At 37.7% G+C, this 23978-nt stretch overlaps 2 protein-coding genes and 1 long non-coding RNA gene across 7 annotated transcripts in view; 1 reads left to right on the forward strand and 2 right to left on the reverse strand.

The window, feature by feature from the left end:
• Window positions 1-308: 308 nt before the first annotated feature.
• Window positions 309-20677, reverse strand: LOC127800289 (ABC transporter B family member 25, mitochondrial). Of its 3 annotated transcripts, none has more exons than XM_052334828.1 (21): window positions 20181-20677; window positions 19848-20084; window positions 19537-19723; window positions 19157-19218; window positions 15435-15478; window positions 13656-13758; window positions 13273-13380; window positions 12906-12989; window positions 12735-12795; window positions 10354-10499; window positions 10150-10266; window positions 9340-9425; window positions 8050-8138; window positions 4884-4939; window positions 4264-4344; window positions 4081-4146; window positions 3886-3978; window positions 2581-2645; window positions 1666-1801; window positions 1072-1227; window positions 309-737 (listed from the first exon to the last, which is right to left on the reverse strand). In XM_052334828.1, exons 1-20 carry the CDS (start codon window positions 20451-20453, stop codon window positions 1081-1083), a joined length of 2241 nt encoding a protein of 746 aa, XP_052190788.1. In that variant the 5' UTR covers window positions 20454-20677; the 3' UTR covers window positions 309-737; window positions 1072-1080. The 3 variants fall into 3 exon arrangements, with proteins under 3 accessions (XP_052190788.1, XP_052190798.1, XP_052190778.1); XM_052334838.1 differs by having other exon boundaries at window positions 309-675; window positions 20181-20676; XM_052334818.1 differs by lacking the exon at window positions 309-737 and having other exon boundaries at window positions 825-1227; window positions 20181-20673.
• Window positions 20678-21570: 893 nt separating this feature from the next.
• Window positions 21571-23978, reverse strand: part of LOC127800390 (uncharacterized) — a 54090-nt gene continuing 51682 nt past the window's right edge. For all 3 annotated transcript variants that reach the window (XR_008022799.1, XR_008022797.1, XR_008022798.1), the window contains one exon: window positions 21571-22988. This is a non-coding gene — a long non-coding RNA (uncharacterized LOC127800390). The remainder of the gene's footprint in view (window positions 22989-23978) is intronic.
• Window positions 22035-23200, forward strand: LOC127800304 (NAD(P)H-quinone oxidoreductase subunit N, chloroplastic). The gene is made up of 4 exons (XM_052334850.1): window positions 22035-22400; window positions 22476-22592; window positions 22756-22841; window positions 22945-23200. The coding sequence occupies exons 1-4, from the start codon at window positions 22035-22037 to the stop codon at window positions 23024-23026; spliced, it is 651 nt and encodes a 216-aa protein (XP_052190810.1). The 3' UTR covers window positions 23027-23200.

The raw sequence follows: 23978 nt of genomic DNA on the forward strand, positions 1-23978 counted from the left end.
GAAATTGTTATCATACTTTCTACTTTTAAGCATTTGATTTTACTCGTTAGGGTTAAGGTTTTATACAAAATTTTTATGGAAGTGTCCGGTTGGTGGCCCTGGTTTTTGGCATCAATCCCCTTACGATTTAGTGGCAACATAACTGGACTCTGGCCCATAATAGGGTTCACACAACCAGGCATTGCTTGTACGTTCTGGCTTCTGGGCCAGTTTAGACTGCTGGTGCAGGAAAAAGTATTTATTTAATGTAATTATATTTAGATCATGTATACATGGATGATATTGAATGAAGATAAATTTTATTCTAATTTTTTAAATTATCAAAAAACACCTATTATCATTTATTTACAATATATGAATGTATAATGACATATAATTCAACTATAATATCGCATAAACAGTCAAAAGCATTAAGAAATTATTATCCCTCCAAGTCGGCACAAATTTTTGCTATCCCACGCCAAGAAATTATCATTAGGATCCTCCGCTGTCACAATATTTGGAGAATAGCCTTCCCTTTGGAAGCAACACCATGTCATGAGCATATCCAATCCAGTCAGTCTACGCATTCCTCTGTAAGGATTTCCGTGGCAACAGTATCTACGCTGTCATTAAGAGAGTAGGTTTGCCTTTGGATTTAGCACCATGGCCACTCACTCCATCGGTTGTCAGAATCTGCAGTTGCATCATTGATTATACCATCCATACTGATACTGCGCTAAGTCGTTCTTGGGAAGCTGAATACGAAATCAGATGACTTGGTCACAGTTAACTCGCATGTACATAGCAAAGCATCCATTAATTTTGGGAAAATAAAAAAGTCAGAAAGTTGAAAAAATCCAATATTATCAAGAAGAATGTTGAAATTTTTAGATTAAAATCTAGGAACAAGAAGATTATCCAACCCAATCTAAGAGGCTAAGAAAAACTATCAAGAAGGGTTAGTAAGCCAATAACATAAAGAAAAAGCTTTACAACAGGATGGTGACCACAACAACTGACAATAATTTACTCGAAAAAAAGTACAATACATATACATGTAAAAGAAATTTTTAGGAATTTTGTCTGTACCGAAGTATGTCATGACTGGGCCTTCACGACAGCTGCATCAAGGCCATCAACAGTGTTATTTTGCTGTGCCCACAGCTGCGCGTACCTTCCTGCTTTTGACAGGAGAACCTCATGGGGTCCTTGTTCCACCACCTTCCCATTTTCCAGAACAACAATCTGATAAAGAGAAAATTAAAAAAGAACATCAACTCCATGTCAGGCAGGCGTATTAATTATTAAGTGCAGCGATAGATTAAAAGAAAAGACAAATGCAAACTAATTAACATGTTCATGAAGATGAGAAAAACTGAACAAACAGGAAACATTAGGACAACAGTTACAACAAGAGTGCTGTTTAGCTACAAGAAAAGCAATCTTTCTTTCAAACTTCAACTGAAAGGAAAAAAACAAAGGATAGTAATCTACTTTGCACAGAAGGCGTGGCATGTCACAAGTAGTGGTGCAGCAATTTGACACTGCTCGTCACAGGGAATCTTGGGTGGAGATGAATATGTTAAGGTACAATAAAGGAATCTTACAGACAACGCTTATATTCTACAAAAGCTTCTTAAGCTTTCATTAAGAAAAGACACATTTTATACAAAGAATGCTTACCTCATCACACTGCATTGCTGTTGTAAGCCTGTGAGCTATGAAGACTGAAGTTCGATTGCTAGCTAGGGACTTTAACGCACTTAATATTTCTGCTTCTGTTGTGCTATCAAGTGCGCTAGTAGCTTCATCACAAAGGCTGGGATAGAAAAGTTAGATGTAAATGTCATGCACTTTGTATGAGAAAAAGTTAAAACTGTTCTTTCATTCAACAGAACAGGCTGCACAAGTGACTAAATTGCCCAGCAGTTAACCATGTGCAATCCCCCTTTCATAGGAATGATTCTGAAACAATTGGTGAAGATTGCAACGATCCCAATCCATGTTAACATAGCCCCACATCATAACTTTTCATAAGGATCTTTGTATATACGCAGAAGCAATAAGCAAAATGCTAACTCCGTTACCTAGATCTTTTCAAAACAAAGACAAGGCTTAGAAAATGATTACTGCACATTTTATAGCTTGAAGTCATCAGAAAAGTTTCTTTCAAGTTTCATAAGCCTACATCGATATCAACATAATATAAACTACAGTACAATAAATCTCTCCTTTCTTTGATACGTTAGCTTCAAAACCTTTTAATTTTTTCTCCACTATTTCTGAGTTGATGTAAAACTCAAGACAATTTGGCTGGCTGGCACATGCACCAAGAGAAAAAGGATAACCCAAAACAGTTATTTGCAAGGTTTCTCAAAAGATAATTCTGGGGATCTAAAATGCGATACTACAGAAAAACAATTCAGTCAACCAAATGATTAATGTGACTAAAAAGTAGTTTAGACAGTTATCATACATGATCTTATCTCCAGATTAATGACAATAGAACAGGAAGCATCCCATGGGTGCGCACAACGGCAAATTGAGATAAAAAATGGTGGCTAAAAAACAATATAACATAAAAGAAGGGAAACTTACAGAATAGCAGGTGCTTTCAGGAATGCACGAGCAAGTGCAACACGCTGCTTCTCACCACCACTTAACTGCAGGGAATTAAAAGGTCATCTAATTAAAGAAATTCAATTCCCAACTAAAAAAGACTAATAGTAATAAGAATATCCTTTTCAATGGTTTGGTCATATGAGAAGAAGATCAATAGAGGCTCCTATGAGGAGAGTGGATGGAATGGAACAAGCATTTAACAAAAATGGTAGAGGAATACCAAGAAAAACTTGTTTACCTGCAAACAAGTTTTACCAACTCAATATACTAATAATAATATCCACAGGTATTATATTCTTTTTGGATAATTTCTCCAATATATTCAAATAAATTTCTCAAATAAACCAAAATAATATTGCATCTTTGACACATCCATAGCCACATGTAATAGTCTTTTGAATTTTTTAATCCTCAGCCTCATGTAATAGTCTAAATGATACGTGCGCACACATATCTGTGCCATCAACTAACAGATATTTGCCTCCATCAACAACTAGCAGGCAAGTGGCAAGCACAAAAAGAAGAGAAGGTGGGCAAATAAACAATTTGTATTGGCTCCATAAGATCAAACACCGCCACCGCCCCCCCCCCCCCCCCCCCAAAAAAAAAAAAAAAAAAAAAAAAGATTACTAAAACTGTCTTGCCAAAAATGGATTAACCATTGACCACTTTGTGTTTGGTGGTGCGTAAAATGTTTTGAGTGGATATGATGATTGACACACATGGGCTTTGAAGATGTGGAAAGCACTGACGTAACACAGATAGCGCAATCATATGCATCTGAAATGCCTGATTGGAAGATATTTGCAAACAAGAATGCCAAGCAACCCAATTTATCATGTGTGCATAACAGGATTCCTTTAGAATTAATGAAAAGGTTGCCTTGATATATGCTACATAAACCCTAAACCTAAAGTACCACAATCATGTACGCTAAATAAAAAGTTTTCACTTCACGAGAAAAGAACAAACAAAAAAAACTTATTAGTATCAGCCATAACCTTGTCTTCACAGATTAGGAGATCAACTAATCCCATGTCCCGTATGAACTGGAGGGCATTTCATAAGAACAACAAGTGCTGCATCTTAGATATATATATCCATACATGAAGAGTACAATCTATTTCATACAGCAAAAGCAAGCTGCCAAAAAACTAAACCACTACCCTGAAAAGTCCCCAAATAATCAATGCAAAATTGAAGAGAGAAGGATAGAGGGTCTTTATTTAGCTAATGGCAAACAAAAAAGTATATTCAAGTTAAAAAGGGTTGGTGTCTCACCTTCAGACCCCGTTCCCCTACTACAGTAGAATATTTTTCTGGGAATTTCATGATGGTGTCATGAATTGCCGCCCGTCGAGCAGCATCATACACCTAAAAGAGGGAAGGTTACATGAATTAAAAGCAGGTAATCAGACAATGACATATCTTTTGTTAAAAGCAATGACAAGTAAACCATAAAGCATGACCACAGACCTCCTCTGCTGTTGCAGAAAGGTGACCATAATGGATGTTGTGAAATATTGTATCATTGAAAAGCACCTGTCAGCATAGCATGAGTAGCTTGGGTTATGAATGGTACAACTTTAAAGAGGTCAATGGGAACCTAAGGATCATACAATAAGCAGGAAAGCAATGTGAGAAACTTGGTGAACTCACTGTGTCCTGTGGCACAACGGCAATAGACTTCCGAAGACTCTCAAGGGTTACCTTCCTTATATCTTGCCCATCAATCCTTATCTGTCAAGTAGTATTGGTTATGGGAAAATTAAGTAAAAGGAAAGCATAACCCCCAACCTCTTCAAATCAAAGTACTTCAATAACAGCTTCTTTTGTGGACACTCAAAATGCAAAGATGTATGGAAAATGAAAGGTAGCTATGGAATGGTACTTTTCCCATTCAGCAGCAAGACCAACAAGAGAAAATAACTCAACCAAATATTACTTGCTTAAATTTGCATATAGTAGACTAGTATTGCATGAAGCTTACGAACATGAGCAACATACAAGGAACTGTACTTGTGTCACAAAATCTATCTCTCATCAGGTAAGTGTGTCAAATAAACCATTTCATTTATTTTACCTATTTATGCTATGGAAGAAAGAACTTCAATTTTTTGGAATTGTTAATATTGTATTTTGAGTATAAGATATTGGCACCTACCTAATTAGAATATCTTTCAAGCTATTTTTTATTTTTGTTTGAAGCACAACACTGGCAAGACAAAAGCATATAATAAATTTTTGGTCTAAAAGCATTTGAATAGCAGTGTGCTTACACTTCCAGAATGCATGTCAAAAAACCTGAAGAGCAATCTAAGAATGGTTGACTTGCCTGCAAACAGATCAAATTCACACATCAGAAAAAATCATCAAAAAGAGGCATTTGGTGATGAAAGATATAGGAATTCTTAATGAAGATAATTAAACAACTATAACTCAAGACTAGCTACTAGAGTTTATATTAACTTGATGTCAATGATAACATAGATTTATGGCAATTGGATAATAATACATCCGCAGGTGTCTTAAAAGCAATTTGGTCAATAATAGAAGCTACACTTGCTAAGGTGCCAAATAAAAAGATATAGATAAAAAAAAAAATTTAAATATGGTGTTAATAGATTTGGAAAATAACCTATGGAAAAATTCCTAGAGAAGTTCTATGCAGGATCTTAGACAAGAAAAGGGCCAAATTACTTATATATAGGTTAATAAAGAAATGTATCATGGAGTAGAAACACGTGTCAAAACATGTGGGGGAGATATTGAGGCTTTTTCAATTATAGTTGGATTATATCATGGATTTGCTTTAAGCCCTTATCTCATCGCCTTAATAATAGATGAACTCACTAAACATATCAAGACCAAGGTAGGAGACAAAATATGTGAGTACTAAGCTTAAGGTACAAAGAAATACCTTAGAATCTAGAAATCCTTTAGTTTAATTTGTGGAAGAAAAGGAAAGGGATAGAACTTATAAATTCGTATAACATAATACTTGTCTTTGCAATTGATTGACATTTGCCTCTTCTTTGAGATGAATCCGGTGTAACTAATCTTGCCTATGCATCTCATTGTTTTGCTGTTTTCTATTGGAATTTGGTGAGGGTTTTAGTTGACAGATACCTTTTACTTTGAATTTGTCAGCTTTGTGATTGGTCCGTTCTAGGTTTGAATTTATGAGCCCGATTATGATTGGTTCAGGTATGGGTTAATATAAAACCTGAACTACACTCATCCTCCCAAAGAATATGTATGCAACTATTCTTTGTTCTTGATTTTCTAGGTTGGTGGTTTCAAGCTTCATTTGACTGTTATTTTTCAGCAAAAGCAAACAAATGGTTTAGGGGCTTGAAGGAATTTTAGTAAATGAAACTCAAGCAAGTACATTCTACTTATCAAATAAGTGGCAATGCCTTTTGGTTTTATAAAGGTGTGAAGGTGGGCAATGGGCCAATGAAGCCACGTGCACCATTACCAAATACCAGCATAAAAGTATACAGCAATTTGGTACCCTATATAATGCAAATGGTATTTTGTACAATGCGAATAGTTTATTATGCAATATAAAAAGTTTGCATACAATACACCCTTTGCTTTGTACAATACACCTTTTATGTTGTGCACCATAGAATTTCCCTCATCCTTCACCAATCACCAAATAAGCAGTGATAGTGAGGCTACCAATTTACTTGTGCACAACAATGAGGCCTACCACCATGTTATTACTCTTTTGTGGTCCATTGAAAGAGGAAAGGAAAGATGGAAGCAAATTATAGCAACTCTTTTGGTGATGATTGTAGTAATGCAATTGGACCATCCACATTGGGTTCTTTTGATATAGCAATTAAATGCTCACATAAAATCTTACTTGTATCTTTGGCTGCGTCAATTGCATTCCTTCATAAAAGTAACAGAAATATATCTAGGACCATTTTTAAGTGGTTTTTTCATGATTGATGGAGTTGTTAATTTTTTATTTTAGTTTTTATATTTTATGTTCAGTTTTTTTATTTAAAAATAAAAGGTAACATGTTTGATGATATCATTTGTATTTTAATTTTTATATTTTTTTCCCTTCTCTATCCTTGTAGCCGTTAGTGATGCAGGTTGTTGGAAGGGTTGTCAGCAACAAAAGAGTAGGGTGAGGAAGAAATGAAAACAAAATGGAAAATATAAATATATATGTATATTTGTTAAAAGTTCTTGTTTTTAAAATTAAGCAAATTGAAAACCAATTATATGGGAATGTAAGTTTAATAAAAAATACAGGTTAAACAATCTTATGATAAAACTTGAAGATCAAGACATCCCACGAAAAGATCAGTTCAAGCATTTTGGATTAATCTTCCAAAAAGATGGAGAGATTAATGAGGATGCTAATAATAGAATTAAGGTAGGATGGTTAAAATAAAAAGAGTGTATATGGTGTTTTATGTGATACCAAGATTACATTAAAGCTTAAAAAAAAAATTTATAAGATGGCTAAAAGAGCAGCTTTGTTATATGGCACAGAATGCCGAGCAGTAATAACACTGGTACACAGAAGAGAGCATCAATAATAGCAGATCCTGTAAATAACAATGCAATTCTCTTCCCAATATTTAGATATTGGTAGAGCTTTTAAGCAGGGTTAATGAAAAACCTAATGGCAGCATTCAGAAGCATCAAGGTGGTGTGCAATGTCTGAATTTTTTTGGGAATTGCTAAAATTTTGAACTAAAAAAATAATTAACATAAGATTTTAGTTCTTAAGAGGGCCACAGGTCCATTTGGAAATAACAAATGGGCTGGCCTGAAGTGCCCAGCCTGTAATAAAAAAAGACGTGGGCTTATATAGCCCAGGCAGACCATGCAGAGCCCGTAAGGGCACCTGTGGCCCAGCATACTTAAGGGGATGCAAAGGGGTGTTTAACCCCATTTACATCTGCCAACTCTCTTTACTGATTGCTTCTCTCACTCTATCTATGGGCTCTCACACTGTGACTCTCATCTCTCACTGTGAATTCCATGTGTTCTGGCCTATTGGTACATGGATCTGAGGACAGGAGTTATCCAAGTAAACTTTTTACTATAGTTTTGTGTACAAGTGTTTTTTTTTTTTTTAATACAAGCAAACTTTAAGAAAGTTATATTCATATTTTTATATAGAAAATTTTGTATGAGCAAACCTTGACAAAGCTATATAAAGAATTTTACACGAAAGGTGTAGTAAAATTTTTAAATAGTTTTTTTAAAATTAATTTCTTATATAATTTTTTTGTATAAAATATTTGATACAAACTACAATAAAAAATTCATTCAGTCAAAAACTGTTGCATAAAATTTTGCTTGCTTTAAATTTGTTTTGCTAAAAATTTTGCTAAACATAAACATATTTTTATATAAAACTATAGTAAAGCCAATAACTATAACTAATGCAAAATCATTATGGGTTCTTACCACTTCCGCTGGTTCCCACAATAGCAACACTATTTCCAGCTGGCACAACGAAAGAAATCCCATCAAGAATCTTTCTTTCTGCCAGATAACTAGAAGAAGAGAAATAAAGAATGTGAATCAGTCCAAAGTAAACCATGAAACAGAAATTATAAATATATTCAAATGCATAAATGACAACTTAGCCAAAACATAAATAAATAAATAAAGCATAAATGATAACACAAGCAGATCATCAAAACCCAAGGTACACATTGACTTAATTATACCAAAAATATCATTATCAGGACTTGACACATTAAATTAAATGGAATAAGATGTATAGAGGCAAAAATGTAACAGATGAGAAAAAAAGGTCCAACCAGTTATATTGAAGTAGCAAATTATATTTAAGCTTGCCAAAAAATTGCATGATCTCTCAAACTCATCAGAAGAACCAGTGAAAGGGTTCCTAAAAGGAATTTTGAATCGAAACTGGTGGAAAATCATAACACTCAGTCCCAGAAATGGAGTGGCATACAACACTGACAATAACCAGCCAAATTTTAGTGCAGGAAAGCTTCCTACCAAGGTATTTACATGGGGCATACACCAAAAATTTCCTTTGTATTGCAAAAGTTGGGAAAAGACCCCTGTGAATAAAAAGAATGTAATTGTTTCACAATAGATATTTTTCTGAGGAAGATCCAATTTACGTATGACAGACAAACAAACAGGTGAAGGATAAAATTTAAAGTTGCATCATAAACATCAATAAGCAGCAATAAGAAGACAGTCAAGGTTGGAATCAAATATAGAAAGAAAAATAGCACGACACCACACAAAGAAATTAAGAGACCCAATTCCTAAGAGGATCCATGAGTACATAATTTAGGGTGTGTCCCCATTGCACAAGGCTCCCCACTTTATGAGAGTCAGGCAAGGATCGTTTTTGTATGCAGTCTAACCTTTGCTCAACAAAGTTGTTGTTTCCACAACTCGAACATGTGACCTTCCAGTCATAAAGGAGCAACCTTGTACCATCTTGTGTGTGCATGTGAGTGTGGGTGCGTGAGTGCAATTTTTGAACAGTAAATTTCAGATAAAAAAAGTAGCACATGCATGATATGGTTCTTTTAATCCTCCCCTTTCAAATATCCAAATGATGAATAGCCACTGGTGTGTGTGTCTGCTGCCTGAACGTGCAATTTGTGTTGACTACAATGCTCAAACACCATTGATGATGATGCTTCTCAGAAATCAGATCGTTCCAAGTTCTCTTTGAAAATGAAATTGATAGAGACATATAAGAACCTGAAGTGAACATTGTCAAATTGAATGCTACCCCCATTTAACTCCAGCGGCTTTGCATCAGCTTCATCTTTAATTTCTGCCCTTTCCTGAGTTAACATTGAAGAAAAATATTGTTAGGCATCATGATTAAATGAAGATAATACTATTGAACTCAACTAAGCCTTCTCCTGACAATGATTAACCAAGTATAGGGAAGAAAATCCAGAGCACTTGGAATTACCAGAAACGAGCAGAAAAATTATCATGATACTGAAGAGCCAAAAAAAGAAAGGACACCCCCTATTTTGTGTCCTACTTCTCTCCAATAATAGGTCAAGGAGAAATCTCAAATTGAAAAACTTGGTAAGAAAGATAAAGTTAATTTAGACAGATCAAGCAAGTATAAAACAAGTAGAGAGAGAATTTCATTCACTCTCCTAATTGAGGCACATATTGATCTTCATTTATCATATATACATATCCAAATCATCTTAGTCGGTTTTGCCTCATTTTACCTTCAATAGATCCTACCACAATCACCTTACAAATAGGTTTGATCCTAACCTCATCTCTCCTAGTTTTACAACTTCACTTTAGCCCATGTTGCACACTTCTTTTACAACATTGAATTTTTCATTTTTGAAAATCAAAACCTATCAATACAGAAATGTAAATGCAGGCTGGACCTATCAGAAATATTAGATTACATTTTAAAGCAGAGGAAAAAGTATGAATTGAACCATAGACCAGTGGGGCTCCAATATAATCTGTCACAAATAAACTAAAAAGGATAGTGGCAATCTGAATCTGCTCTAGGAAGTTGCTAAATACCTCCAGTAACTGAAACATGGATTTCATATCAACAAGACTTTGTACAGTCTCACGATACACACTGCCAAGGAAATTGAGAGGAAGTGACAACTGGAAAAGGAGGCCATTTACCATAACCTGCACATGTCACAGATTGTTTGAGCGATTCATTATATCAGCAACAAAAAAGGTTAACAAGGACACATTTTGAAGCAGGAATTTTACCAAATCACCAACTGTCATCTGGCCATTCATAATCCCATTGGAAGATAACACCATAGCTGCAGACAGAGCTGTGCTAAATATTGCATTTTGGCCAAAGTTCAAATAAGCAAGACTATATTGTGTTTTCAACGCAGCATCTTCATACCCTGAAATATTTATCATCCTCATGTATCAACTATACTCTGTTTGCAAATAAAATTGAGAAAAAAAAGTAATATCCATCATATTAGGCACTTAATTTTGCAATAATAAAAATTGGGAGGCATTTGTTAGGCCCCCCGGTTCACTTGACTTATCAAAGAAGGTCCAAGGGGCAGTGAGTAGGGGCAGAAGTGTAATAAGCTGGCCGGCATAACAGCCAGCCATGTGCGTAAGGGGTAGAGTAGGGAATCGCTAGTGTAACTTCCCAGCTATTGCATAACAGAATTCGGTTAAGGTGTAGAGTGAGGAATATGTATGGGGTGGGGGGGTAGAGAGGGGATACGCAGGTTTTCTAGGAGAGAATTTGGGAGAGAGAGGGCCTCTCGAATGCCCTGGGTATTCTTGTTCTTGGCTGGAAAGTTTGATAGCTATTGATATTTGATTGTTGTTTGGATTTCTATCGGGGATCCTATCAATTTGGTATCAGAGCATTTCGATCCTAATGGTGAACTTGACTGATTTAGTTGGTGATTTGGAGATGAGGGTGGAAGGTATTCAACTGGGAGATGATGCCATGAGGAGTGCGTTTCAAACGATGGAGAGACACCTAACGAACCTGCTAGAGCAATTCGCGAGGATGTGAGCGAGATGGGAAGAACAAGAGCGGGCGAGCAAGAGCAAGGGGAAGGATGGAGATCAGCCATCGAAATTCACCCAGGATTCCGAGGTGACGCCTGGAATTGATAGAGGATTGGGGGGAAGTTGGCGACAAGAGGTCTGCAGTTAGAGGCTAGAGATGACTCGGATAGTTGGGTTGTTCAAGCTGAGCGATACCTCCCTGTAACCCAGCTGACAAAGGCAGAGAAACGAGAGTCCACGACTCCAGGTTTCGAAGGAGGGGCCATTTTGTGGTCCCAGTGGGAGCGAAGGAGACGAAGAGAGATTCATGTGGGTAAGAAAGCAAACTTGAAAGACGAAGCCATAGGGCGCCGCCATCACGTCTCTGCTCAAGCAATGGCGAAGAAGAAAAAGCCGGTAACTAGACAACCACAAGGTGACGGCAAAAGCGTTAAGAAGAAACGCAGGAAGAAGAAGAAGCTTCAGAAATACCAAGCTCCAGTCCCAACCAAAGGCACCGCAATGCCAATTCAGTTTGATTCGGACGCCGATGATGATTCCTCCTCCGGTGAGACCAAGTCCGAGAAGATCCAGAAACTTCTCAAGCCCTACACCAAGTACCAGCGGATTAACTTCCTTGTCGGCCTCGCCGTGCTCGATGCTTTCCTCTTCACTCGCCTCCGCGATGCCACGAATCACGACATATCTTGTCACAAGCTCATCGTCTATGGCCTCGCGTGGGACACGACGCGAGAAACCTTAGTCTCTGCTTTCGAGTCATACAACAAGATTGAGAACTGCAACGTCATCTTCGACCGGGTCATGGGCAAGACCAAGGGCTACAGCTTCGTCCAGTTCAAGACGAGACGGGAAGCGGCCAAGGCATTGAAGCAGCCGAGGAAGAAGATCAGGAATCTGATGTCAAGGACGGTGGATCTGGTAACGTCCAAGGAGAGCATCTCGCCGAGGAAGGGGAGCCATCAACGGACCATGTTGTCTGGGAAGATGGTTTGACTCTTAGCCAGGTTTCTCAAAATTTCTACATGGGGTTGGTTGATAATGGAGGGCCCCCCATGTATTCTCACCATCATGAGGGGGTGGGTGCCTCGTCCAAGTAGGTCATGATGGTGGAAGGACAGCATGTTTTTAGAAGTCTAGGGCTCAATTTGCATTCTCTTGTGGAGCCTAATGGCACAGACCCAAAGATCTTAAATATTGATGGGAATTTGGGAGAGAATTTGGGAGCTGCCTCTCGAATGCCTTGGGTATTTTTGTTCTTGGCTAGAAAGTTTGATAGCTATTGATATTTGATTGTTTGGATTTCTATCGGGGATCCTATCAGCATTCATAAAACGCCATAGAACCAGACAAAGTACAGACAAAAACATTTCAACAAACCTTTATATGGTGTATTAGCAGGTCGGATCAACTAAATTTGATGGCAGTCAAAACCTACAACTACAAGCACATAGGCCTGACTTTTCTCAAGGGAAAACAACTAATGCTACAACAGATCTTTCAAGCACTTAAGGTTGGGGTGCATAATTTGTCCGGGCAGCACCATTAATCATATTTTAGTGAAATCATAGGAGCAGAACTTCTACAACACCCAAGTAACTTACTCTTTAAGAACTCATCATACTTGTCAGCTTCATAAGCTTCATTGTTGAAATATTTAACAGTCTGAAATACAAAAGCATTATCTCAGTACATCTCTAAAGAAAAAAAGGGTACAACAAGGAAAATAATGGATCTAGTAGTAAACAGAAGATTGCAAGGCACAGACACTTCACCTCATAATTGATAAGTGAGTCTACTGCCTTTGTACTTGCATCATTATCAGCTTTGTTCATGATCTTCCTAAACTTAGTTCTCCACTGAAAATACAAATGAAGAGTGCATAAGACAAAAAGTAGAATAAGATAAACCTTCAGCTTAGTAGAAGTAAAAAGTATTCAGGCAGCAGGTTTGTCCCACATGGTATGAACCAAGAATGTCTGGCTATAATAAAGCAAGTGGCCTTAGCAGTGACATTTGTGCCAAAATTGCAAGTTGCCAGTGGATCATAACTTTGCAAGAAGAATAAAATAAAAAAAATATAAAAAAGCTCCTTAAGTTAATTAATCTACCAAAAAAAAGAATAGAAAGCATATCATGAACCTGTGTTACAATCAATGTGAACAAGGCATATGCAACAACTGATAAGGATGTGATCCACGCAAATGAAGCTCCAAATTTATATGCCAGTATACCTGCAACCATAGATATCTGGAAGCATACAGGTTAAATCTATCAAAATTGTACTCAAGAGACTAAGAGAAAGCCAAAGGGCAGACATCCAATCCAACAGCCAGCTAACAGAATTACATGGTACAGAATTTTTTTTTAAAAAAAAGAAAGAAAAACCAATGGGGAAGGAAAAAAGAAAAAGAAGCAAAGCCTACATGAGTGAAACCTCAACTGCTGATAAAAAACAACCCATAACAACAGGTTATTAGGTGAGCTGCAATGCCATACAAAGCAATAAAACTATAGAATCATACCTCCAAGATAGTAGGTACAACATTGAACACCGTGGCTGATAGAATAAAGTTTATTCCACGGCTACCACGATCAATAATCCGATTTAAGCCACCTGTTTCTCGGCTGCAAACAGAAAATTGAGTAAGTAACAGAATAACAGTTCTTTTGTTCAGCCATCCCACTTCCTACTGCTATATTTTGATATGGGAAAAGGTAAGTGACTAACATGAAAGGTGCAGAAACAATTGACATGCAGAGAACACAATCAAGCTCCTATTTTCTTGCACCAACATACCAATTGAGTTCTATCTTCCTTCTCAACACTTCAGAAAAATAACTACTGCCACACAGAGACAGGAAAATATCTTTCTTAACTGCAGTTTATCTCAGTCTCCTGTTGCTATTTTCCTTTCTGGGAAAATCATGTCTTACCCCTATGAGGTTTTGGTCCAAAAATACATAATCCCCTTAATATTTAAAAGTAAATACAAAATTCCACATTCTTGGATGAAAATCTATAATAATAAAAGAAACAGTTAAAAAAAATATGTGAGCCACATGCACTTGTTGAAGCTAACAGGAAATGTTGCCACAAAAATACTTGTTTAAAAGACATTTATACCCAACTTATGTTCATATTTTTCCCTTTTCTTCTTTCTTCTGCCTTCCACTTTCTCCTCTCCCCTCATGCAAACTTGGCTATCTCCTGAATTCCTTTTTCACTTCTACCATTCCTTCACCCAACAAGAAGAGCAGCATGATTGCCCCCATGTGTATACATGACCCCAAAAAAAGCCATTCTCCAATTTCTCATATACTTGAAATAAAATAAAAAAGGTAGGTTTATATCAGCTTGCTGGTTTTAGAGAGAGACAGCATATTGGGTAGCAGTTGGGTCTTGAAGAAAATGAATTGAATTACTAGAGAGAGACACACAGATGGAGGTGCTGGAGATGAAGAAAGAACAGGCAAGTCTATAATGGTTATGTTTTAGGCTATAGTAGTTACGGGAGAATTGGTTCAAAGAATATGATAGAAAGTGTAGTCATCCAAAGTGTCCCTCACTCAACCCCCCCCCCCCCCCCCCCCCCAACCAATCTCTCTCTCTCTCTCTCTCTCTCACACACACACACACACACACACACACATAGATAAATGCATATGAGAAGGGAGCGACATCAATAGGAAAGAGGGGTGGTGATGATGGTTGATGGTGGCAATTACATGGATTTACTTATATCAATTGTGTGCAACGAAAGAGACAAAGAGAGGGCAAAAAGACTTGCACAAAGGAAAACAAGTTGAGTATGAAGCTTGGAGATGTATGATGTCAAATGTGACAAACCTCATGCTTTTATGATAAAAATGACACAATATGATTGTTTAGAAAAATGAAATAAAATCTATTTAAATTTGTTTGGTTATTTTTTATCTTTTCACTTTTCTATTTCAAACTAGCCATTTTAATTATGGTCCAAACACGTGGCTGCTATGTTCATCTCAGTTTTTCAAGTGATAAGTTGGTTGTGTGGGTAAAGTGTATTGGTTCTTCCTGTTACTTGGCTCCAGCCTGCCATTTAGAATGTACGAAATGCAAGCATTCCAACACAATATATTACAAGATAAAGTGCACTTAGCTTTGTCTCAACCAAAGAAACAACTATTCAAGAGGACTAAGAAAAAAAAAAAGAATTACATAATATGACCACCCAATATGCAAGTGTGATATTACATTAATGGTCATAAAAGAAAAAGATATTACATTAATGCAGATATAAACACAGTTCTCTAGGTGATACCTGAGGTGGAACTGAAGGTCAAGCTCATGCAAATGTGAGAACACCTGAAAAAGTCAAATTTGTCAGATATCACAACTGGCATGAAGTAGGGAATCAGATATAAATATGTTATAGATCATGCTAATAACAGCAAGTACTAAAAACTTGCACACGTGCTGCAGAAGACAAATATGATTCATGTTATGTGCTGTGAAAAAAAGGCACATTAGACATTTTTGATATATAGCATGAGTTAATGCTTTGGAGATGGAAAAGAAAACTGTGAAATGTTTCAACCCTAAAGGGTACTCCATTATAATTCCTTAACGCCATTTCAAGATTACCATTAGATTCTGAGGAGATCAATCTTCTTTATCTTTGACTTCCAACTTATTGTTTGAGGATCATTGGTCCTAGATAGAAAACAAATCTACAAAACAATAACAACTAGGGTGAGGATATACATGCTTATATTTTTCAGGAGTTTATCTTCACTTATACCTGGGAGAGAAAAAAAAAAGTATTTGATTGATAACCTCAAATGAATTCTACTAGTCATATGTATAGCATGTGGATATTTAGTAATTACCAGGAGTTGGTAGTCTCAAGAAAAAACAATAAAAAAATTGTGCAAAGGATAGTTATTCTACGTTTCAAGGCCTTTTCTAATCCCTTGTGCATGTCAATGCGCTTCCTGTGTGTGCTCTATGAAACAAATCCTACATTATTCTTTTTGTTCTGGAACTCTTTTCTTTAAAAGTATTGTACTAAAAAAGGCATTGATGGGGGTAAACTTTGTACAAAAGGAGGCTTACAACCTCAAACACTCTATACAACATAAGATCATCAGGAAAAGACACAAAGAGGGTATACAAAGTGGAAGTCTCTGCTTTGAACGACACAAAAAAAAAGGGAACAAGGAGACCTTCAGAAAATGCAAAAGAATTTCAACAGATTCCAATGTTATTTGGTACTCTTCGCATCAAGTACACCACATCACATAAACAGGAGTGGCGCATTCCACACCAATCAATATCCTTAGGCAGCTCCTTGCCCAAGAGTGCAAGATGTCAACACAGAAGTAACATCACCCAAATAGCACAACATCCAAACAACACTCAGTTCCTCATAAAAGGATGGAACAATATAGCTGCCTCTTGATGAGTGCCATACCCAAATTTCCTCCCCTTGCCCCATCATAAAATGTTCAGGGAGTAAACCAAAGAAAGAGGTTAGGGAATCAAATTGCCAGCCCTAGAAATTTCACCTAAACAAACACGACCAAACAAAGCCCTCCCAATTCAAAAAGAGAATCTTTCACTGAGGTCTTTATGTCCCTAGAAACAGTGAAAATTCCTGAAAAATCTTCATCATAATGACCTATGCCCACACCAGCTATCCAGTCATGATCTAACTCTAGACCCTCACCCAACATTAAAAAGGAGCACCTGACAAAACTATCCTGAACACTGAAAGTACCTTACCAAATCCCTAGTCCAAAAAAGGACCCATAGCTATTTGTAAACCACCCGCCCCAAGCATAGCTGTGCTTCTCAGCCACTACTCTTCTCCAAAACTATTAGCATGTATATGTCATGAACCTAGGGTTCATAACAGGCTGAAATGGACAATCGGAAAGATCCGATTGAATTAAGGTCAAGAGCAGAATGTATTAGAGGGAAAATTGAAGAAGAATAGGGGAGAAATTAGAGAGAAAATGAGGGAGAGCAGAATAGAGAAATGAGAGGGAGATTTCAGAGAATTCTTAGAGAGAGAATGAGAGGTTTCAATTATCAATTCAAGCATATCCCCTTTCTACAGCTAAGGCAATATACATATAGCCTCACTTAGCTACCAAACAAAACTCTCTAACCAACTAAGCTACAAGACAAAAAGGGAAAATAATAGAATAACAACACCCATGTGCTGTAACCGAATTACAAAGATACCCCCTAACTATAATTGTAACTCAATTACAGCTTTGCCCCTATAATACCCAAGATCATGACAGTATAGCAAACACCAAAGTCCCAAACCACGAAGAGCTTTGTTAAAGAGAAATATAGCTCCCAATACCCAGGCCACTATGCCTAACTGGATAACAAACTTTTAAATCTTCACCCATGCCTCCCACAAGGAAATCTCTTTTTAAGCTTCTCCAATCTATATTACAACCGAAATGAGAGCCAAGAATAGGAACATAGTGTAACTAAGGATACTAGACAATGGACTCTTAACCGGCATCAGTCTACCTCTATTGAAGAGATATTCACTTCCAAAAGGCAAGTCTTCTCATATTTCTCAACCACCCATCCTAAACAGCTTTGGACTTAAACTTAGGCCACAAAGGAAGGAAAAAGAAAGGTGGGACACAGAATTAACCCCTCTCTCTGGCACCAGCAGAAAAGCCCCTAACCAACCCTGACCTCTAAACTTTCTTAAGTATACAACTGAGAGCTTCCATAACCAGAATGAATACAACAAGGGGCCAGGGTTCCCCCTGCCTAAGACCTCTAGAAGATTCAATGAAACCTCTGGAGACCCCATTAATCAAAATGGAGAATTTGACTACAGAAACACACGCAAAGATCCAGTCTCTCCAACAGGCTCCCAACCAACATCTAGTTTATAAATAACTCCCAGAACATTGTTAGCTTTCTGCAAGTCAACAGACTCATTACCATTCAGAACCACATCCAAAATTTGATCTCTCCGCAGCCACAAAGTCATTTTGAGTACTAGAGACCACAGTGCCTACAATTTTCAACATAGAGGCCAGAACTTCCAGTAGAATTTTGTAAACACACAACAAAGGCACCGAAGCTTCACCTTCTTTTGGGGCAAGAGCATTAAAAAAGAATCATTCAGGCCTTTTTTCAATTTTGAAAACGTTGTCATTTTTTAGTAGACATCTTTGGCTGTGATTCTACCATGTATTTCACACTCAAGTCGGGAAGTGGATAAAAATTTCTTGGCCATCTAGACAATTTGGCTATTTGGACATAAGACCCACCATTGGCATCCAGCCATCAAGGAAGTCTAATTCCATATTTTATCACCATCATGAAGATATGTTACACTCTAACCCCCCCCCCCCCCCCCCAAAAAAAAAAATGATCCTTTGATATAGCTCCACAATCTTCCTTCCACATTATATCAATCCTTCCCCATGGCAGCCCAAGGATATCCTAGAATTTGGAAGGCGAGAGATCTGAGACAAATGATCAGCTAACCACCAGGGCTCATCTCCCCAAAGAGAAACTTCCATCCTCACTTCTCTCCCTCTCTCCATAATTTGAATACTTGCTAGATCCCCTTGGAAACTAACCAACAAACCCAAGGGCTTGCACACAAGTTGCAGAAGCTTTCTCCTCTCTCGTAGCTTTTCAGGGCTCTTCAATGTGGATTTTTCTTTTTTTTCTAATTGTCTTCATCTGGTTACAGTTTTATAGATCATCAATAATGAACGACTTATTCTGCTTAAAAACTTATCTACTTAAAATGATAAATAGATCAGTAACATAACAACATGCTACATCAAAAAGAGACCATGAACAAGTAAAGTAATAAGAAAAGGAGGGCAATATGACAGTAATATATAATATATTTAAATCAGCTGATCAAGTGAGCACTTCCTGAAATATAACTATCACCCTGTTTCGATAGATCGTGAGACTGGACACGCCATTTTGGAAAGCTGTACCCCTTAAGTAGCACCAAAAAAAAAGAGAGAGATTCTGTACCTTTCTAGACACTGTTCGGATTGTTCGTAACGCTACTTTAGAAAACACAGCAGTTCGCAACTCTGGAACAACAAATTGTATTGGTTAAAAAAAATGTCAGAAAACTTGATGTTGCAACTCAAAGGCCACAGATCGTGTTGAATTTGGAAGTGGACCCTATGTTAGTTCAAGTTTTAAAATCATATGGGCTCCAATTCCATTTCTAGAGGCTTGAATTCCAGGTTTAAACGCTAGCCATGTTTAAGAAATCCATGAAGAAATAAACTTGATCAACAAAACAAATTAAAAAATATAAAACAACATACTCCTCAAAGTTATAAACCAAGTGAGAGCTGCTTCATTTAAAATCAAACAGAAGCATTAGCAATTGAATAAAGTACCATTAAATGCAGCGGCCCCAGCCCTTGCTATCCCGTATCCTACCAAAACAGCTGCAGGACTGACAAAAAGAGCTAAAACGGTCGAATTAGCAGTAGTAAACGAAGCAAGGGCACTAGCATTGCCAGTTGCTGTTGTTAACCAATCAACAGCAAGCTTGAATAGGAAAGGCACCTGAACATTCAGAACCTAAATAACAAGAAAATATCACTTGTTTAGTTATCAATGCTTTCTCTACAAAAACCAAAAGTCTGACGCAGGAACAACAAATAAGAGTAAACATAGAGAGTGGTGGTCATGAATCTTGGTCCACCTTGGCTCCAACCAAGAAACCCACGGCTGTAAGCACCCGCACACGAAACTCAAGGTTATCTTTCAACCACAAGTACTTGGCAAGAGTGCGAAGAATCGTCATGTCCGCGACTTGCTCTCCTGAAACCCCCGCTTTTACAACACTAGTCTTCTCCGCTCGTTTCGAATCCTCCTTACGCTGTACATCACTCTCGTCAGCTGATGTCGAGAACAGCGCAAAATCATTAATAATCGATCCCTATTCAACATTTCCAACCCGGAAACAGTGAGCACATTTGTGGTTATACACATTCATATCCACGTACATTCAAAGAACGAAAGAAAGAGTAATTACAGGTTGTATAGAAGATCTGGGAGGGGAGTCCGACAAGAAGCCGTTGAGGTGTTTGAAGAAATGCGGGGTGGTTCTGGAAGCATCCCACGGGTTGCGCCGGCGATAGTGCCCACCGCCGGCGATGCCGATGCCGGGGCCGAGAGAGCGCCTGGCCGCGGCCGTCCGCGGAAGGTGGACGAAGGCTCGGTGACTAGAACTGCGACTGATCGCATCCGCCCCGCGCAACAGCAAGTCGCGTGCCCTGAGGCACCTGGAAGCGATCGTCGCTTGCATCGTGGATTCGCTCCAATTATTAATTGGACAGGAAGCGAGTTACTCCGATCGGAAAACCCTAGGCCCGGTGAATTGGAAAGCTCACAGACGTGAAGGGGAGAACGGGATTGAGAAGCGCGAGTGTCCGTCTCTGACAAACAGCAGAATGCCAGCAACGGTGTTCCCTTGCTATTGGTATAAGCGCTACACTTGGGGCACACACGCACGTAAATAACAAAAAAAATATTTAACCCCACAGGATAGCCTGGCCGGTCAGTTGGGAGAGGTGGCTAATCTGATCTTCGGTTTCAAATCCTCTCTCTAACATCGTCGTTGATAGATAATACTCGAATTTATCTCCTAATCATTAAAAGGATGTCGTGGCAGGACATCTACGAGAAAGTGTCATCCTAAATAACAAAAATATTTATCGTACCCTATTATTTTGTCTCGCCTCACTATTTTGAATAAAGAGTATTTTAGTTATGCATCTCTCTTTTTTATTTTGTCTCACCACTTTATATAAGAGATATTTTTATTATTTTATATGTATTATATAACTCAAAATATAATACAAAAAGTATCAATAGCATTTTTGATGTTAAATATTTATAATAACTAGTATTTTTCTGTTCTATTCTAATCGTCGGTGCCCTCTTTCTGGTGGCCAACACAACGGTCAAAATTGAATGCGTGCTTCCCTGTTCTTCTCCCTCAGCAGAAATGCCCTTTTCCTATTTATTTGGGTAATTTACATTTATTTTCCCCCTAATAAATAAATGTTCTAGAAGTTGTATCATTAGATAATTTTTAAGAAATTCCTGCTTGCACTACTTTGTGCATTGGAAAATTTAGTACGTACGTCTTTTAACTTATTTAAATGAGGAGTTAAATTTTGATTGGTCTAATAAATGTTGAAAGTTAAAGAGAGAGAATGTAATAAAATTTTGTAAAATTTATTTGAAATTCCAAAATTATGTGTTTAAAATGAAAAAAAAGTTGTGAAATTGATTTCTCAAAATTTATATGCATAAAATTGTCATGCCTTCACTTTCAATCAATAATCACATAAAAAGTGAAAAAATTCAACTTTTCCTGACCAACTTGATTTATCCTAATTAACTCAATAAGAAAGAAAAAGGGTAAAAGTAGTATTTGATTTATAGAGATTGTTATATTACATTTTAGGTATTAATCTTTAAGACATAGAGTGTAAAAATAAATGAAACGATACATCAATATCGAGGTGTCATATAAATAAATAAAAAATGCTCTACACCTCTAATTGGTCGAATACCCATACCCACTACATACTCTAAAATTACCATTGATTTTCATTCCATATTAAAACGGGACAAGTCCCACAGGGTCTACTTAGACCACACTCCACGCCCTCTTGAGACGTAGCACACCATTAAGCACGTTGCCTTATCACAGTTCCACGTGCGATTTCAGCGTCAGCCTCTTATCTTCTTTCTCCACCATCAACCTCATATCCCAGCTCCAGCTATCACTTAACCCAAAACCTCCGCTTTTAGCCTTTGTGATGGCCATTTCTTTCACCCTCTATCTGTGGATAAAAACCGGCCAAGACCGACTGAAATGGCCGCTACAAGCGCGCTGCTGCCTCCCATCACAACTCTCCCAAAGCAACAGCTCTCGCCATTCTACCCCGCAACGAAGCCACGACTAGCAGGCCGGTGGAGCAAGAAGAGGGCGCTGAGGACGACCTGTGCCACTGGACTCGAGGACTTCATCGGAGGAGACTTGGTGAAGTTCGATTTGGGCCAGTGGCTGTCAGACGTCGAAGAGCACAAGGCCCTGGCCATCTACTCTCCCCACGAAGGAGGCTACGAGGGCCGCTACCTTACCCGGCTCCGGTACCAGGGCTACCAATTCCTCGACCTCTCCGCGCGCGGCCTCGGCGATCCCGAGACCACTCTCACCAAGATCCACCCCGTTTGCCCGGTGAGCGTCCCTAATACAAGAAAAACGTAAAAATTCTGCATAACGTGACTTAGAATTAATCTTACACTTTCGCAGGCCCACGTGGGGAAGCAACCAATAGCGAGGTGGTATTTCCCACCCGAAGTGGATTACAGGCTCTCGTTGCTGCCTCCGGGTGCCAAGGGCTTAGTGGTTTGGATAATTGAAGCCAAGGTGTGATATATATGATATCAATGCTAGCGTACCGATTCACCATTTAATTAATTACTCCCATTGCCTGATGATGATTTGGCTTTGCCTGCCACGTCTCTTTGCAAATTCATTGCCCGATGATGATTTGGCTTTGCCTGCCACGTCTCTTTGCAAATTGATTCAGGTTTTGTCCAGGGCAGAGCTGCAGTTTCTAGCTTTGCTTCCCAGTCTCCGGCCTAACGTCCGGGTCGTTGCAGAATGCGGGAACTGGTAAAATCAATTATCCCCTTTTTGTTCCTTAGCAAACAAACAGCAGAATTTGATGCAATTCTTTGCCATTTTGCTGTCTCTTTTTTATCACTTCTTCCAACAGGAGAAAATTTGTGTGGAAGCCACTCAAAGAAATTGCAGGATTGCCTACAAAGGAAGGGGCAAATCAACAGTTACCAAGCTGAGAAAGTTTTTGTTAGAAGCAATGCTGACGGAAATTGTTCTAAAATTATTATTGTAGTGAGATATTAATTCTAAAATTGCAATGTTTACATGTTAATGATCAATTAATTAGAATGAATGCCAGTGTACAGAACCAACTATGCTGAAATAATATTGTAATCTGAATTATATTACAATATTAGTACCGTAAATGATATTGGTATATTAATGTTAACAAAATTGTCTAATTGACAGGTAACAAATTTTAAAAATTTCAAAAAAGACAACAGTATTCGTCATTTATGGAATTTTTAGTCCATTATATAATTTTAGGCATTCAAAATAGAAGAACAGAATCTAGCCAAACATGCAATCCAACCTTATTATACACTAACACCATCATAACAAACTAAATTCCCTTTGAAATAGCAACAATATCTCATCTCACATTTCAGGAATGGAACTAGAGCGCGATTTTTCCACTCCAGATATCTAAGGACAAAAACGTATTTAATTTACTATAAACTAACAATATAAAACAATTGAAAAAAGGAATGACACGACTTAATCAGATAGGAATCTAGACAAATTCCATATTCGTAGGACATAAATCTCAATAGACACCTTGCAACTTGGGTTCTCACAGTTCATTGACATCACGTGAAATTGTAAAGTAGAAAGTAAGACAGCTTTAACCAATTACAAAAGAACAAGTTAAGGAATGTAAGATATGCTATATGTGTTGAAATTCCAAAATATTTGTAAAAGAGATAATTCCGCATACAAAATTTCTCAAACTAGGCTAATGAAGTCCCTTGTCAATCAAATCAGAACGAGTTAAGGAATTCCCAAACACAGTTTGATCCAATATATAAAAGAACCAATGAGTGCCTTGAAGACATCAAGCATCCAAACAAAGGCAATGATGATATCACCTTTCATGGAAAGTTAAGCTGATTATAAGATGAACTATAC

Source organism: Diospyros lotus, chromosome 1 (genome assembly GCF_014633365.1).
Source record: "Diospyros lotus cultivar Yz01 chromosome 1, ASM1463336v1, whole genome shotgun sequence".
Taxonomy (NCBI): Eukaryota; Viridiplantae; Streptophyta; class Magnoliopsida; order Ericales; family Ebenaceae; genus Diospyros; species Diospyros lotus.

Coding starts and splice junctions, on each gene's coding strand:
- LOC127800289 (XM_052334828.1), bottom strand. CDS start 20,453: ATGCAAGCGACGATCGCTTCCAGGTGCCTCAGGGCACGCGACTTGCTG. Junction 19,724..19,847: donor GTTTCTTGGTTGGAGCCAAG/GTGGACCAAGAT, acceptor CTTGTTATTTAG/GTTCTGAATGTTCAGGTGCC. Junction 3,979..4,080: donor TTTCTGCAACAGCAGAGGAG/GTCTGTGGTCAT, acceptor TCCCTCTTTTAG/GTGTATGATGCTGCTCGACG.
- LOC127800304 (XM_052334850.1), top strand. CDS start 22,035: ATGGCCGCTACAAGCGCGCTGCTGCCTCCCATCACAACTCTCCCAAAG. Junction 22,401..22,475: donor AGATCCACCCCGTTTGCCCG/GTGAGCGTCCCT, acceptor ACACTTTCGCAG/GCCCACGTGGGGAAGCAACC. Junction 22,842..22,944: donor GTTGCAGAATGCGGGAACTG/GTAAAATCAATT, acceptor TTCTTCCAACAG/GAGAAAATTTGTGTGGAAGC.